We start from the raw sequence: 15,056 nt of genomic DNA, 5'->3' as shown, positions 1-15,056 counted from the left end.
TAGTGGGATACCACTAGTTTTAGTCAATCACGGTATGAAATGAAAATGTCGTAAGCAGCAGGGGTCATGAGAAACACAACAGGTTACGTTGGTCAAGGAGCGCTAATTTGGATGGCGACACTCGTGCTGATCGTGGATTCTGACAAAACAGATGCGGTAGCAGCAGCTACGCACACGTCCTCCGGCGCTGCCATGTTCGTTTTGGTACGGCTGTGGCCCCGGCACCTCTCGCTTTGGTCACATCCATATGTCCCGCCTTAAACCGTGATACTGCAATGTGATTGGCAGACGCGTTTTGGGACGCGCTCCAACGGTTGAGACGGGAGCGGGACAAGATGAATTCTCGTGTGTTGGCGCACGCAAAAGCACCGTGAGAATTCAGCTCGCAGGCAAAGTTAAAACCACTGTGAAAGCAGTGAACGTTTATGAGATCGGCTGGCCTCATATAAATACAAGCCGCACTTTTCAGATTAAAACAAACAAACAAACAGAGATTTTAATGTGACAAAGTAATGTTTGTCTATTATGTATGTGACTGTATAATATCTAAGATATTGAAAATCTCAAGTTTTTTTACTTTCAACGGAGCTCCATTCGACATGACATCAGCCAGCGACTGATGATAGCAGATCACAATTTTACTAGTATTCTTAGATTTATCTAAACTTGCACGTGAGGGTGCTTCGGTTGAAAATGCACAACTACCGGTAATTGACAGCGGCGCGATCGAACGCTCCCCAAATAGGGTCTTTTCACCGAGGACACTTTAGAGGCACTTTGTGTTGTCTGTGACACACAAGCTGAGCCGTGCGGGTTCGTTACACCAAGCCTGCTTCCAGACAGAACAATGGAGTTAACTGGGGCAGTGCTGCTGACTGGCTGTCTCGAACAGCTGGAGAAATGGGGAGGGGGGGAATCACTGGGTGATGAGGAAGGAGAGTAGAGCGAGGCTTAGGAACAAGGGGGGTTGGTTTATTTATATATATATATATATATATGTTTACTTTGTGATGTCCTTTTAAAGGGACAAAATGTCAACATCATTTTACCAGACATGAAGAACTGAAAGGTCCCACAATAGTACAGCAGACCGTTATGTGGGTGAAGGTGAAGTGTGTGTAAATTATAAATGCTCGTACACTTACTGACTTCCTATCCTAAGACCTCCGAGCGGCCTGGCTCTGAAAGAACAGGGCTCCGACACATGTTTAATCTCTAGACTGAATACTTCTCCAGACCCACATCTTAAGAGTTCCCGATCCATTTTAACCCATTTCTAAAGAAAAAATCTAAAGCAACAAGAAAAATGTGGAACAAAAGAACAAAAACTCCACATACTGTATATTCATTGTCGACAGCCCTGCAGTGATCAGGCTTTATAGATCAAACCTGCAAAAAACACAGACAGACAAGACAGATGGGAAGAAGGACAAAAAGATGGATGGAAGGCTAGCTATAGACAAATGAATGGATGGATGAATGGATGAATAGATGGACGGGAACCCTGATGTAATCTGCATCTAATAAACGGCCCTGTAAGTCATGTGGATGCATACCATTAACTCATTTCTAGCTCAGTGTTAGTTATAAATGTAACCCCTTTTTCAATCCACAGCCCATTCCTCACATCAGACACAGGCACCAGACGGCCAGCCCCACTTCATTCCTTTTTTTTACTTCATGATTATAATCGCCATAAATGCACCCGACAGCTAACATGAAACGTTTGTCCAGCGCCATCATGAAGAGGTTAGTTATAAGGAACGGTCCTTGGTTGTTGCTTGGCTCATTTCTGTTACAAAGCAGCGCGGTACTGGTCGCTGTGTGGGGGGCTGCCAAGCAGACGCGTTGCATTTTGTTTTTTATTTTTTATTTTTTAAATAAACAGCCATTTTCCTCCCCGTGCATATAATGACTACAGACCACTACAACCAGCTGAGCCTACAGCTAACTAGACAGCTAAAGCGTTGGTAACGGTCCCAGCCGTCGGTGTGTGAGACTAAGACATGGCTTGTGTTGTCTCGGTTAGTCGACAGAATATCGAAACATCAACACACACCGCCTTAATTTGGCGTCAAATGAAATGTTACCTTGTCTACGTCGATGGGAGCGGCTAAAGGGCCATCTCCTGGGACGAGTTCTTTGTTTATGATGCTCGGTGGCTTGTTTTCATCAATTCGCCTCCGTCTCTCTCCTCCAGGAGTCGTGCCGCCCAGACTGACAGCGCCACTGCTTGCTCGAGTCGACGAGGTTCCGCCCCTAGCAACCAATCAGAGCCCAGGGAGGGAGACACCGAGGCGAGATCTGACTCCCATTGGTCGACAGCCGTGTCCGTTCAGGTGTCGCTAGGGGGCGCAGCTTGGTCCAAGGGCAGGACACCTGCTGAGGGAGGATGCTGAGCGCCGCAGGTGCAGCCGCGTGAAGTGATAAAAGAGCTATGGGTGATATTTGAGAAACGGCACGCAGGCACAATCACAAGGATAAGTGATATAGTATGTTTTTCTAAACTTAGCTTTTTTTTATTTTTTTATTGAGACAATGCAATACAAAAATGGCGTTGTGTTTTGCTGGTTTGTATTTTCTCTCTACCATGTACTTTTTCTGTTGAACTTCTTCCTATGTTTGTTCTTTGTAAAACTCCATCAATGTATTATGATGTTTACTATTATTTGTCTTTATATATATATATATATATATATATATATATATATATATATATATATATATATATATATATAGATAGATAGATAGATAGATAGATAGATAGTTTAAGCCATGACAAATAAAGCTGTACAATACATGTCTTGTCCTTTATATATATATATATATATATATATATATATATATATATATATATATATATATATTGTAATGTCCTTTTAAAGGGGCAAAATGTCAACATCATTTTACCAGACACTCAATATATATCCTAGTAAAGCATCTAAAAACAACAACAACAAAAACTGTTTATATTAAAGATAAAAAATGCTGAATTTTTATTTTATTTTGTTTTAAGGGCATTTTCCTCTTTGTTTGGTGTTGGTATCAGGTATTTGTGATAAAATTGTGGCTACACAAACGCAGATATGCAATGAGCCGGCAGCAAGGAGGGTGTTTGTGGCTAAGAGACTGACAAAATAATTGGCTCAGTTAAAATCTGTCTGCTGTAAATATGACTGAAGTTCTGTAACTTTAAAAAGGTACTTGAAGTGCTATGTTCAGTTGTAGCTGTGCAAAAAGAAATGATCTAGATTTTATTCTACAAAATAAATCCAGGACAAATTAAAAGAGCAGATACATGATCGCTTAAATGTTTTATGACAGGAAAGGGAAGCCACTTCTGTTTAGAAGATCCAAAGAAACCAAACTGCCATAAAAATGACCAAAAACATAAATCGGTGAGGGTGGACAAGCAAACAAGTTTTCCAGGAAAGCAGGGTGGGGTGGTTTGGAGGGGGGCAGAAGAGCTAAGGGAAAACCTCAACTAATTACACCAAAATTTACACCAATATGGAACCAACTCCTATTTGGTTACACCCCTCCAATAATATACGTAGTTCTTTTTTAATCAAATAACCATATTTTCGCTATTCTACATGTCCAGGCTATTCGATCAACTCTCTTCTCCCTGTTCTTTTCAACAGGTGTTTAGGCTTTGGTTTTCTTTTGTTTCTCTGTTTTCGTCAGCTTCCTGTTGTTTATTATGTTCTAATACGTCTTGCCATACCCTGCATTCCTTTATGTTGATTGTTGATAGTAATGTCTTGCCATTTGGGTTTTTTGTGTTGGTTTCTTGTGTTCTGTTCCCTGTGTATTCTAGGTTATACGCTTAGGTCATTATTTGTTTTTTTCCCTTTAGTTTAGTGTTTCTTTGTGTCTTAATTCAACTCCATCTGTGTTACATCTTCTGATTAACACACCAGCATCCTAGGTCTCTCTCCACCCTTCTTAACTTGTCATTGTTCTCTGCTGGATCCTCCTGTTATTTTCCACTACACTCCCCGGGCCATACTTCACACCCAGTTCTTCTTGTATTGTTTTGTACCTGCCAACGTTCTTGTCTGTGCTTTGGTCCTCCCCCCCAACCCCACCACGACACTCCCATCTCCTCCTGGAAGAATGCATGGTTAAATGCCCTGTGTACATTTAAAATCTTTAAAAAAATGTTTGCTGTGTCCCCAAGCAGAACATTGTTCTGACAGTCAAGCATGGTGGCAATATTGGGATGGTTTGGAGCTTCTTGGCTGTTTCAGCAATTTGCTCTAACTGATGTCATAATGAAAAAAAAAAATACTGAATGTGAATTCACAGCCATTAGCTTGTGACCTCAGCAGCGCATAGATCCAAAGTACACCAGCATGTCCACCTCCACAAGGAAAAAAGAAAAAAGTTTTGAAATGGCTTAGTGGAAGTCTGGACTAAAATCCAACTGAGATGCCATTGTTCGACCTTAAACGAACATGGGCCGAATCGTTTGATTATGCTCAAAGTCCCTCAAATATGAATTAATTTTAAATATGTATAGAAAAGACCAGGAGGAAGTTCCTCCGCTGAAGGTGGAAGAGACTCATTGCGAGTTGTTGCGAATACTTGATGCCAGTTCTCACTGTCAAAGTCATTCATAATCTACTTGTTGTATTTTCTCTACTATCCTTTGTCTGATAATCTTCTCTTTTTATGTTTGATATGAAACATCGGAGTGAATAAAAGCTAAAAACTGAAGCCTTTAAGCAGGGCAAATCCTTCTTAGCACTGCCAGTAAATTTACATTCAGAAATAAGACAAACAACATCAAAGTGAGAGCTGGTTATTGTCTGAGAGACTTGTTTTTATTTAAAGTCTAGTGATTATATTAAACCCCTCTTGGTGTTCCTGCGCATGATGTTATTTAAATTAAGCTGCTTATAAAACGCCTGTGACTCACCCTGTGTGGTTGGATCCGAAAATTGTGTTCTGGCTATTGAGTTCAACTTTTGTCTGCTTAGAAAAATGTCATAAAGACATTTAAGCTAAAGACTGATTAGGACCACGTACAGTTAAAGAAAACACAGGCTTTTCTTAATTAAAATGCTGAAATGAAAAGCCTGACTCAGGTCCACTATTTGCTTCAATGGCTCAGCTTTTACGAACTAGTTAAGTGATAAAAGAAATTGGTATGTAGACATTGTCAACTTTTTCCTCGGTTTTATGTTCTGAGTATCTGTATGTGCAGTATTGCATCACGTTGCTCTTTCAAAAAGTACCCCTTGATTTTGAACTAAAAGTCAGCTTTGTTCTTTTGGAAAGGTAGTAAGCATGCAGAATTGTAAAATGACATTATTTTTCTCTTCCAAAATTTTATTCAACATGTAGAACAAACAATACCCAAAAAACAACCTGAATAAAAAAAAAATTATATGGTAAAATAACGTACACCAATAATATGGCCTTTCGTACCAAATCATAATAAACAAAATGTACAAATGAACATGCAAAGCATGACAGCCTTCCTTTTTTGGACCAACATACCATCAAGAATGATATTTCACAACTGTCACCGTCAATGCAGCTGCTAAAGGGCATGTAATGCATTGGCGTGAGAAAACTGAAAGCAAGGAAATTTGAAGCAAATTTGAAAAAGTCTAAATAAGGCATTAAGGCCTCCTTTTGTCAATTAGTGCAATACAAGAAAAACAAACAAACAAACAAACAAAAAAGATTACCGTAAGTTTGATACAAAAACATTGATCCAGTTCAAGTTGTTCACATAACATATTAAGGAGGTATGAACAAATAAAACGTGTGCAGATTTGTAAAAAAGGGACAAAAGCTTGGCAAAATTGGCATCAGGATCAGACCGATGAACAAGAGTAAAAAAACCACAGCATTAAATAAAGAAATACATATCGACCCCGATAAAATGCTAAAATATCTTCAGTCTTCTGTTGCTTTAAATCCACAATTTTGTGCGCGTCAGTTTCAATGCATCTCAATAATATCTCCAAAAAGTGAATTCATTTCAGCAATTCAACTCAAAAAGCAAAGTTTATCTTATCCATTACATAAAGCATGACTTATTTAAGGGTTTATTTCTGATAAGTTTGATAATAATAGCATTCAGCTAATAAAAATCCCAAACTGTTTCTCAGAAAATAGGACTACTATTTAAGACTGGTTAAAAAAAAGACACACACACACACGCACACATTTAAATACAGACAATTACATTATGACCTTAACAATCAGGGGGACCGCTTACTTGTCAGGTAATCAGCAGGCAGCCATTGGCACCCTCTACAAGGGAAGCAACAGAAGGTCAATGACCAAAAAGCTGGCTGTTCACAGTTCTGCATCCACGCACAGAAATCAAGGGATGAGTGGATGTAAAGGGTGCCTAAGAAACAGGGATAACCTAAGCCATCAAAGGATTGTGAATCAAAGCCCAATCAGAAGTTAATTAACAATGTGAGGACTGAAGCTGGAATTAGTGCTTCAAGAGACTTATCCAGGAGATGATGGGGCATCACACGCGTTGAACCCCGACCCAGAGACGATGTCAGAGGCGTCTCACCCGGCTTACGGAGAAAAGGCGCTGAACTGTTGCTCGGTGATCAAAACTCTTATTTGATCATTAAAATCAATAATATTTGATTCGGTCATTAGGGTCACAGAGTCTGGAGAAAGAGCGGAGAAGCGCAGAATCCAAGTTGCCCGCTCTGAAGTTTCAATATATTAAGCCATTGCCTTTAAAAAGAAACAAAAACTTTATGCTTCTGTCTGCTGGTAAGCTTTATGGAGATGCCGATGTTATTTTTTTAGCATCTGCCCAAACTGCCAAAAGGTACCGCTACCTGCTTTAGTAATCATGGGATCGCTGGCCTGACTTAAACTCCACAGGGAATCTATGTCTGATTGTCAAGTGGAGGGTGAGAGACCCCGGACCCAACAACCACAGGCTGATCATGCCATGCTAGCCGTACAGTCATGCAAAAAGGAGCCCCTACCACATTTAAAGTGCATATTCAGTACAGTACGTCTATATACTTCTAATTCTGTAAATGTTTTCTACTTTTTAGAGAAACTGAATTCAGGATTTCTAATAGCTATTAAGCTATGGTAATATATTTTAACATAAATTAAAACTGAAGTCCTATCATAAATATATCAAATAAACCTAAATATGAGCTTTTCAGTTTAGAGTTGAAACGATTAATCATTTTTTTTGCGGCTTTCCTAATTTATTGAGATGCGGCTGTTTAATCACCAGAGCTTATCAGACCTCTGAAGCCAAGAGCAAAGAGCCGGAAATAAATTACAGAAGAAACACACACAACAACAGTAGAAAGTCAAATTCTCTCATGGATTCAAAAGATACCCAAAAAAAAATGGGTTTTGGCATTTCATATATGCATTGGTTTTGTGTACAATAAAGGTGTACATTATGCAAAAGCTGTTTTGTTATTCCATTAAAAAAAAAGGTTTGAGTGCTACATTTAAAAAAAAAAATAAAAAATAAAAAGCAATTCGTATTTGTCCTATTTTTCCATTTCTGCTGAGTGTGTAACAGTTGGCCAGTCTCTCTGTGGAGAACAGTGTATGCGACTGCGAGATAAAAGCGATAAATGTTTGCCCCGTGTCCCATGAATTCAGTCGGATGACACTGAAGTATCAACAGGAGCGTCGGGTGTAATCTGCTTTTATCGACCCTTTTCGTGGAAAACATGGTGCAGGCTGTAGCTTAAGTAACACCTCTCAGATGCAACGTTATTAGTGTAAGCCTTGGCTCCTCATGCCCATGGTGAGGAGGCTCTGGGTAAGACATTAATATAACAGTAAGCTGAAGGTGCTGCTTTTGAGTACAATTGACACAAAACACAAGACATTTCAAAAGAACGACAGAGTATGACGACTCAGCACAGCAACTTTAACTCTTTTTTTTCTTCCTCCCGGGAGCGTTAAAAACAGTGCTGCCGTCGTGTGAGAGCTTAAAAATGTGGCGATAAAAAAATTTGGCCCGTGACCCGTAGTTTATTAAAAAAATGGCACCGTTTAAATAATAAAAAAGGTCCTCTCAGGCATAGCGAGGGTCTGCTTCGACCAGCGACAGCTGCTGGAGGTAGGCGGGCGGCTGGCAGCACTGCGGCCGCGCCGTCTCCACGAAGATGGTGGAGGAGGTGAGGCTTTTGCGGTCCTTCTTCAGGGTGTGTCTCCTCTGCCAGCGACAGAGCAGGAGCTCCACCTGCTCTCTGAAGAAGCTGGTTGTCAGCGTGTACAGGATGGGGTTCAAGGCACTGTTGATCGGAAGGATGAAGATGACAACCCAGCTGGAGATCGTGTCTGAGGGAGCAAGAAAAAATAGCAGTTTTTTAACAGCGGGGCCAGTTTGTTTGTACAGCAGCATTTACTGTTGTAAAAGGTACAGCGGAAATGAAATTTGAGTCCAAATGAGCTCTTCTGCCTGTAATGCATGGAATTAAAACGCCCTTACCAAACTATGCGGTCTTGCGCACTTATAACACAGCATTATTGTATTTTATAAATCATAATAATATACAGTTTTATTCTTAGGGCTGGAACAGACATGCCCAAAGCGCAGCCCGGGAGGACTGATTTTGGGGGGACAAGATTTGGTCCACCGGCACAGACGGCTTATGTGGATAGAAACTTTCTTTTTATTTAGGGAAAAATTATTACAGACAGGTTAAGATCTCACAACAGAAAACACAAGGTATTCATCTTTTAATAGCCACACTTTTAAATGTTATTTAATTTCTTAATAAATAGGACCACATCTATCTGAGTACTTTAACTCGAATGCAGACTTTTATAAATAAAAATCTGTTTTCAATTTATTTAAATTACCTAATGCAGCAAGTGTTTTCAACTGGCTCAAATCCTGTTTTTATATAGACCAGAACAAATTCAGCTTTTTTCAATTAAGCCTAACTTGCAAACTGGTTGACCATCTTAGAATAACTCAAATGAGCAAAACCCGTTTTTTACTTTGGATCTACAATGATTTACACATCCCTTTCCTACAGAAAATCTCTTTAATTAAAATTATTATATTTAGTAGAGCAGGTAAAAAAAAAATTCACAACAAAATTATTTGTTTATTTTTTAAAAACCTGTTTTTATACTTTTTTTTGGGGGCCTGGAGTATTTTTGACTTGACATTTTCGGCCCATGTTCTGAAAAGTTTGGACACCCCAGGTCTAAGACCTTATATAAACAGCTTCAAATTTTTGATAGGCTGTTATATTTACCTCAGAAAAATAAATAGCATTGAGGTTTAAAAAAATGACAGAAGGAGATTAAAACCCATTATCACTGCAAAAAAAAAATCAGGAAGTACCTTTCTTTGACTTTGTAATGACGTTGTTAACGCCTTATGTTTAATTTTCGACTCCATTATTATGCTTAATGTAGGACTAATACGCTTTTTGCTGAATTAGAGAATCTGTACGGTTATTAGAAAACTTTGTAATAGATCTCCATTTAAACAATTTCTTGCCAAATTGAATCAGCACAACGTGCACCATGTTTCTGAAGAAACACAACAGAGAGTTGTTTAATTTAGAAAACATGAGTGTTTGTGTCAAGAGAGAATAAGATGCCAAGGATATGATATGTTTCTATATTCATGAAACTACACTAAGTTATTTAATACAATAATTAGTTGGAGAGAGATCTGTGTTGTCATCTTTATTGAGCTACAGATTAACATGCACCGAATTTTATTAACCAGTAACAGCCCATGGTCTGGGAGCATCCTCCCTTTGAAAATATCAAGAAAAAAAACCAAAAAAACATTTTTCACAGGCGTTATCTCTGAAATCGTCTGAAATCTTTGGTTTTGCAACTTAAGCGCAACAAAAATCTAAGTCTGAAACTCGAGTGAACTTTTGTGGCTTATAGGTGTGAAGGCTGTTTTTTTTTTAACCACCTGCATTACCCTCTTCTACACTGCCTTTTCAAACTGTTATTGCAGGAAGTTCACTTGAACTCAGCTATTAACAGGATCATCAGAGGCTGACAGCAGATTAAGGCATGGTGTAAAAACCTGGATGAAGGCGTTATTGCAGGATTTTCTCTTTAACTCAGTTTTTTTTTTTCTGCTAGTGCTATGAAGTATGTTCATTTTAAATATATAACACAGCCACAATCAGCAATAAGATAAGATAAGATAAGCTTTATTGATCTCACAATGGAGAAATTCACTTGTCCCATCGGCTCAATAGTCAAAAGTCAGAAGAAGGTGCCAAAGTAGGTAAGTAGAATCAGTTAGATACAGTTATACAGCTATATATAATTCTATACACTTATATGTATAAATAGGTTATTGCACATATGTTATTATACACTTTATACAGAATTATTGCACATGATTATTGTACAGGTTATAGCACCTTGTTTAAATAGGTTATTGCACAATACAGGCCGTGCATGGAGATGATTTTTATTCATGATGCCTGTACAAAGATTTAGGGTTTACAAACACAGTGGACTTATTTTAAAACCACTGGCATGTTGCTGTTTTTTCGTTTCTCACCTGGTATCTCCACCTCCAGCAGCGAGAGAACCTTGACAAGAAATATGGGGATCCAGCAGAGGGCGTCAGAGAACACTATGAAGAAAAATCTGTTGGCCACGGCCACGTCTCGGTGCAGTCTGCTCCTCAGGTCGGACGCGTTGATGCCAGTTTTGTAGATGGAATAGAACATGCTGGAGTAGGAGAAGACGATCACAAGGAACGCCACCAGATTTAGACCTAAAACAACGAATAGATCGTTCAAGCATGTATTCTGGGAAAGGACAAACATGGGGAACTTTCGGTTGGGGAAAAACACAAACAGCTTTTGCCATGACAAACATCTCAATGAAAATTAATGACATAAGGGGAAACAGATATTGAACTCAAGGCTCGTCTTGTGCTTATAGAAGACAGGTGAAGGTTTTTATCTTTTTAATGTCCTAAACACTTTACTATCATTTCTCAAAAGTGCCTCAGTATTTTGAAATTCAATTTTATAAATACCACAGCATGCGTCTCACCAAAGTTTACCAAATTAATATTGCATTGTAACACAATATTTCCATTGCAAACCATTGGAAAACAATAGACCTCTTCTTCTTTTTAAACAACGTTAAAATACATAGATACATCTGTTATTTCCCATTTAAGATATATATTTATATGCATATCTTTAGAAGATTGAGTCCTGTGTTGGACTTTGTCAAAATGTTTCTGTGGGCTTCAAATAAATATTAAGATATTAAAATGAAATAATCTAGTAAAGATAACAGAGAATCAAAATAAGATAGTTTCCAATATGGGCTTGCGCAATAGATTTATCTCATCCGTTTTAATCGGTAGGATGGATAATAACAGTTGTACATGCGGAGACGTTGGAGGCAAGCCCAATACATCGTGGACCTGTTCTGGAAACGGTGGGTGAAAGATTATCTCCCTATGTTGCAAGAACGACGGAAATGGAACAAGACTCGCAGGAACTTTGCCATTGATGATGTGGTGCACCAAGAAATTCTTGGCCTATTGGGCGCATCACAGAAACCAAGGCAGATGCATGTGGATTGGTACGACGTGTTCGAGTCAAGACGAGAACAAATGAGCTGGAAAAGCCGATCGACAAGATATGTCTCCTGCTGGAGGCTGTGTAGAGACAACAGCAAATGTTTGTCTCCAACTGAGCTCAGTTCTAGAACCTCTAGCTCTACATTTACACTGATACTCATTTACTGACAGGCTGAACATCTCATTCTGCTACATACACTTTTTGTTATTCACACACAGATCATACACACGGACAAGAGAAGGACATGGAAGTCATGGGAACATTGACTGTTTTTGCTTTATTTTTTCACTAAGAAGACATATGGACTGCAAAAAAAAAGTATAACATGGACTGTTGCATAAGTTTATGTTTAAATAATTTTTGTTAATCTAAAAATATTGAAGAGCTAAGTCTGCTAATGTTGATATTAATTTTGCATTTGTTAATGGCCACTTATGCAGATATTAGACATAATTCTTGTACATTAATTAGTGGCCATTTGATAAATTTTGTAATCTCTACCAATTCAGTTTTCTTCTTTGGGTAGTTAGAATATATTTAAGTTAGTTTAGAACCAACATTTGTAATTAATTTTTATATTTGGAATTTGGAATTTTTATATTTATATTTGTTATTGGAGTAATTAAGAACACACCGGGTGCTTGGTGCGGGGCTATTGTTTGGTAAATGTCTGGTGTGTTGACGGGAGATTTTCTAAATGATTTTCTGACCACTTTCAGAGCTTCAAACAGCAAATTGAGATTTTTTTTTTTCATTTTCAACTAAGTTGCAAGACATTTTTTAGTAATTATTTTGTCTATACTTTTTCAAGAAATAAATCACATATTTTTACTAATCAGTGAAGTTGGAAGTGCGTGCAAATCAAACCACCTGTTACCACCAATGGCCTATGTTAAAAATGTAGGGTTTTTTGGAACATAGAAGGCCGCGACAACAGTAAATACTGTAGATTTATTTGACAGTAACCTGAATGTTAGAAAGACTTACATTATAGCCTGTACACTCATTCCTACTCCTTGATCAGCTTCATTTTCTGTCACATTACAATCACAAACTTCAATTTGTTCCACTGGGGTTTTATGTGATGGACCAGCACAATGTAGCACATACTGTAATTGTAAACTGGAAGCAGGGTGATGTATGGTTTTTGAAACTTGACACAGAATTGCATTCAGATTAGGGACTGGACTTTGACTGGCCATTTCTAAGACATGAATATAGATCGAACCCATAACTTTGTAATGTCTGATTGTGCCCAACTCCAGTCCTCAACTGCTACTATCCTGCACCTAAAACAAAAGTTACCTCGTTAGCAGGTCTCTGCAGAGCGGAATGACATGTTGATGCGGGAATTCAGCCGTCTGATTCAGGTTGTCCTTAACGTTTTCTGTAATAAACCTCTCAGGGCTGTGCAGAATGGCTAAAATTATACTGAGATTCATTTCCACACACAGATACTCTATTTAATAATTACAATTGTTTGCACTGGATTTTATTTAGTGGTATCTGAGAAAAGGGATGGGAAGACTTTTGCGAGGTGCAGTAAATCCAATCTTTATGTACATCTAAGAGGTAAAAAAAAAAAAAGGAATCAGCACCCGGCTACCAGCCTGGTATATTTACCGGGTTTTCTATAGTGACAGTTTCAAAACAAAAAAAAAGAGAACGGTTAACTGATTGTCTATCGCCTGGTTTCTCTCACGTCACTCATCACAAAATGTTTTGTATGACTCATCCTTACAGTCAGTTTGTAAAGATCAGGAACACACAGAGTAACGCGAGGGTCGGCCAGAGGAGACTGTGTTGTTCCTCTGCGTTAAAGGGCTTTTAGTCAAACAGCCTATGCAGTCCCAGCAGCTCAGGAGTGGAACTCTGTCCCTCAGAACATCAGAGAACTCACAACATACATTATTTTTAAAATGCATCTAAAAAACTGGCTCATAACATATCAGACATGTCAGCATTAATTGAATGTGTCTTCCATAACCAAACCATGCTGCCATTTGTGTCTCTGCTATATATATATATATATATATATATATATATATATATATATATATATATATATATATATATATATATATATATATATATATATATATATACACACATACATACATACATACATACATACATACATACATACATACATACATATATATATATATAATTATTATTTTTATTTAAATGTTTTATTCTGTTTTTATTAACCTAAAATCTGTAGGCTAGCGAACATGAACTCTGTATTTTTACGTTTTGAAGAGTTATAGGTTATAGTCATTTTTTTATATTTGTATTGTTCACTGTAAAATTCTTACTGCTGTGTTTTTAGGTAGACAATTTTAAGATTCTGTCCAGGGACAACAGATGAAAAACTGCCTTTTGGCTAATTCTGGTGCATTTGCAGGAATGCTAATTAATGTACACTGTCCCTGTCAAATAAATAAGTAAAATAAAATAAAATAGAACTGCTCTTCCCGCTGACCACAACCAACATCTATTTATATACAGAGCAAAGAGCTGAACAACCACAAATGCAGAAATAACAGCTGTTATGCTCAGACGTCAGAGAGCCCGATATTCAAGCTGAACACAATCTTGCATTTCAAAATGTTTATTAAAACAATAAACAAACAAAAACCTTAGAGCAGGCAGGTAAAACCCTCCGCCAAGGTCTGACAAGGCAGAGAGGGCCGAGGCTGGAGACAGGTCCGTGAATCGAGTTAGGGTCATACACGGTGAAAGCAGGCAGGGGATGGCTGACAGGTACAAAGGGCTCGGCAAGAGTCGGGGGAATGAAAACAGTCCAGGTCGTTTCCAGAAAATCAGAAAGTCGATGAGGTGTCCGAGCGAGGCAAGAGGAGACAGGCGGATCCACAAACAAGAACTTGGTCAAAACAGGCAAGGCAGGCGAAGACCGCTGGAAACATCTGCTCACGCAATGGCATGCAAATTATCTGGCAACAGGTGTCTGTGGAGCCTCAGAATAATAAGCCATGTGAACAGGTGTAAGTGGTCTGGCTAACTGAGCTGCTGCAGCAGAGAATGATGAGAATGGTGTAGCAGATGCCACAAATTCAAGCTGCAAAGGGAGGACAGTGAAGAAGCAGGAAAGGTGGCATGACAACGGCTCTCCACTCAGGGCAGACCTACCCGAAGAAGGACAACACCTACATCAGGATGCTGTTTGTGGACTTTAACTCTGTTATTCCCCATAAACTGGTTAGTAAATTGAGTAACCTGGACCTGGGCAGCTCACTGTGCAGTCGACATTTCCTCAGGAGTAGACCACAGACCGTAAGCACACATCACCAACCCTCATCCCGAACACAGGGACATCCCAGAGGCGTGTCCTCAGCCCACTTCTCTATTCAATATTAATCATGACTTCATGAAATCAGACCACTGTTGTAGGTCTGATTTCTGATGATGAGTCGGCCTACAGAGAGGAGGTCAAGCGCCCGACGGAAAAGCAACCCG

At 38.7% G+C, this 15,056-nt stretch overlaps 1 protein-coding gene across 1 annotated transcript in view; it reads right to left on the bottom strand.

The window, feature by feature from the left end:
- Nucleotides 1-7,480: 7,480 nt before the first annotated feature.
- The window catches only part of rxfp2a (relaxin family peptide receptor 2a), a 117,992-nt gene continuing 110,416 nt past the window's right edge, over nucleotides 7,481-15,056 (bottom strand). The window contains exons 19-20 of the mRNA XM_012878701.3: nucleotides 10,532-10,750; nucleotides 7,481-8,316 (exon numbers count right to left, since the gene is read on the bottom strand). Coding sequence (XP_012734155.2) covers nucleotides 8,051-8,316; nucleotides 10,532-10,750 — 485 coding nt within the window. The 3' untranslated portion in view covers nucleotides 7,481-8,050. The remainder of the gene's footprint in view (nucleotides 8,317-10,531; nucleotides 10,751-15,056) is intronic.

The sequence above is a fragment of the Fundulus heteroclitus genome, chromosome 11 (assembly GCF_011125445.2).
Source record: "Fundulus heteroclitus isolate FHET01 chromosome 11, MU-UCD_Fhet_4.1, whole genome shotgun sequence".
Lineage (NCBI taxonomy): Eukaryota > Metazoa > Chordata > Actinopteri > Cyprinodontiformes > Fundulidae > Fundulus > Fundulus heteroclitus.
This window is presented reverse-complemented; position numbering and strand designations above follow the sequence as displayed.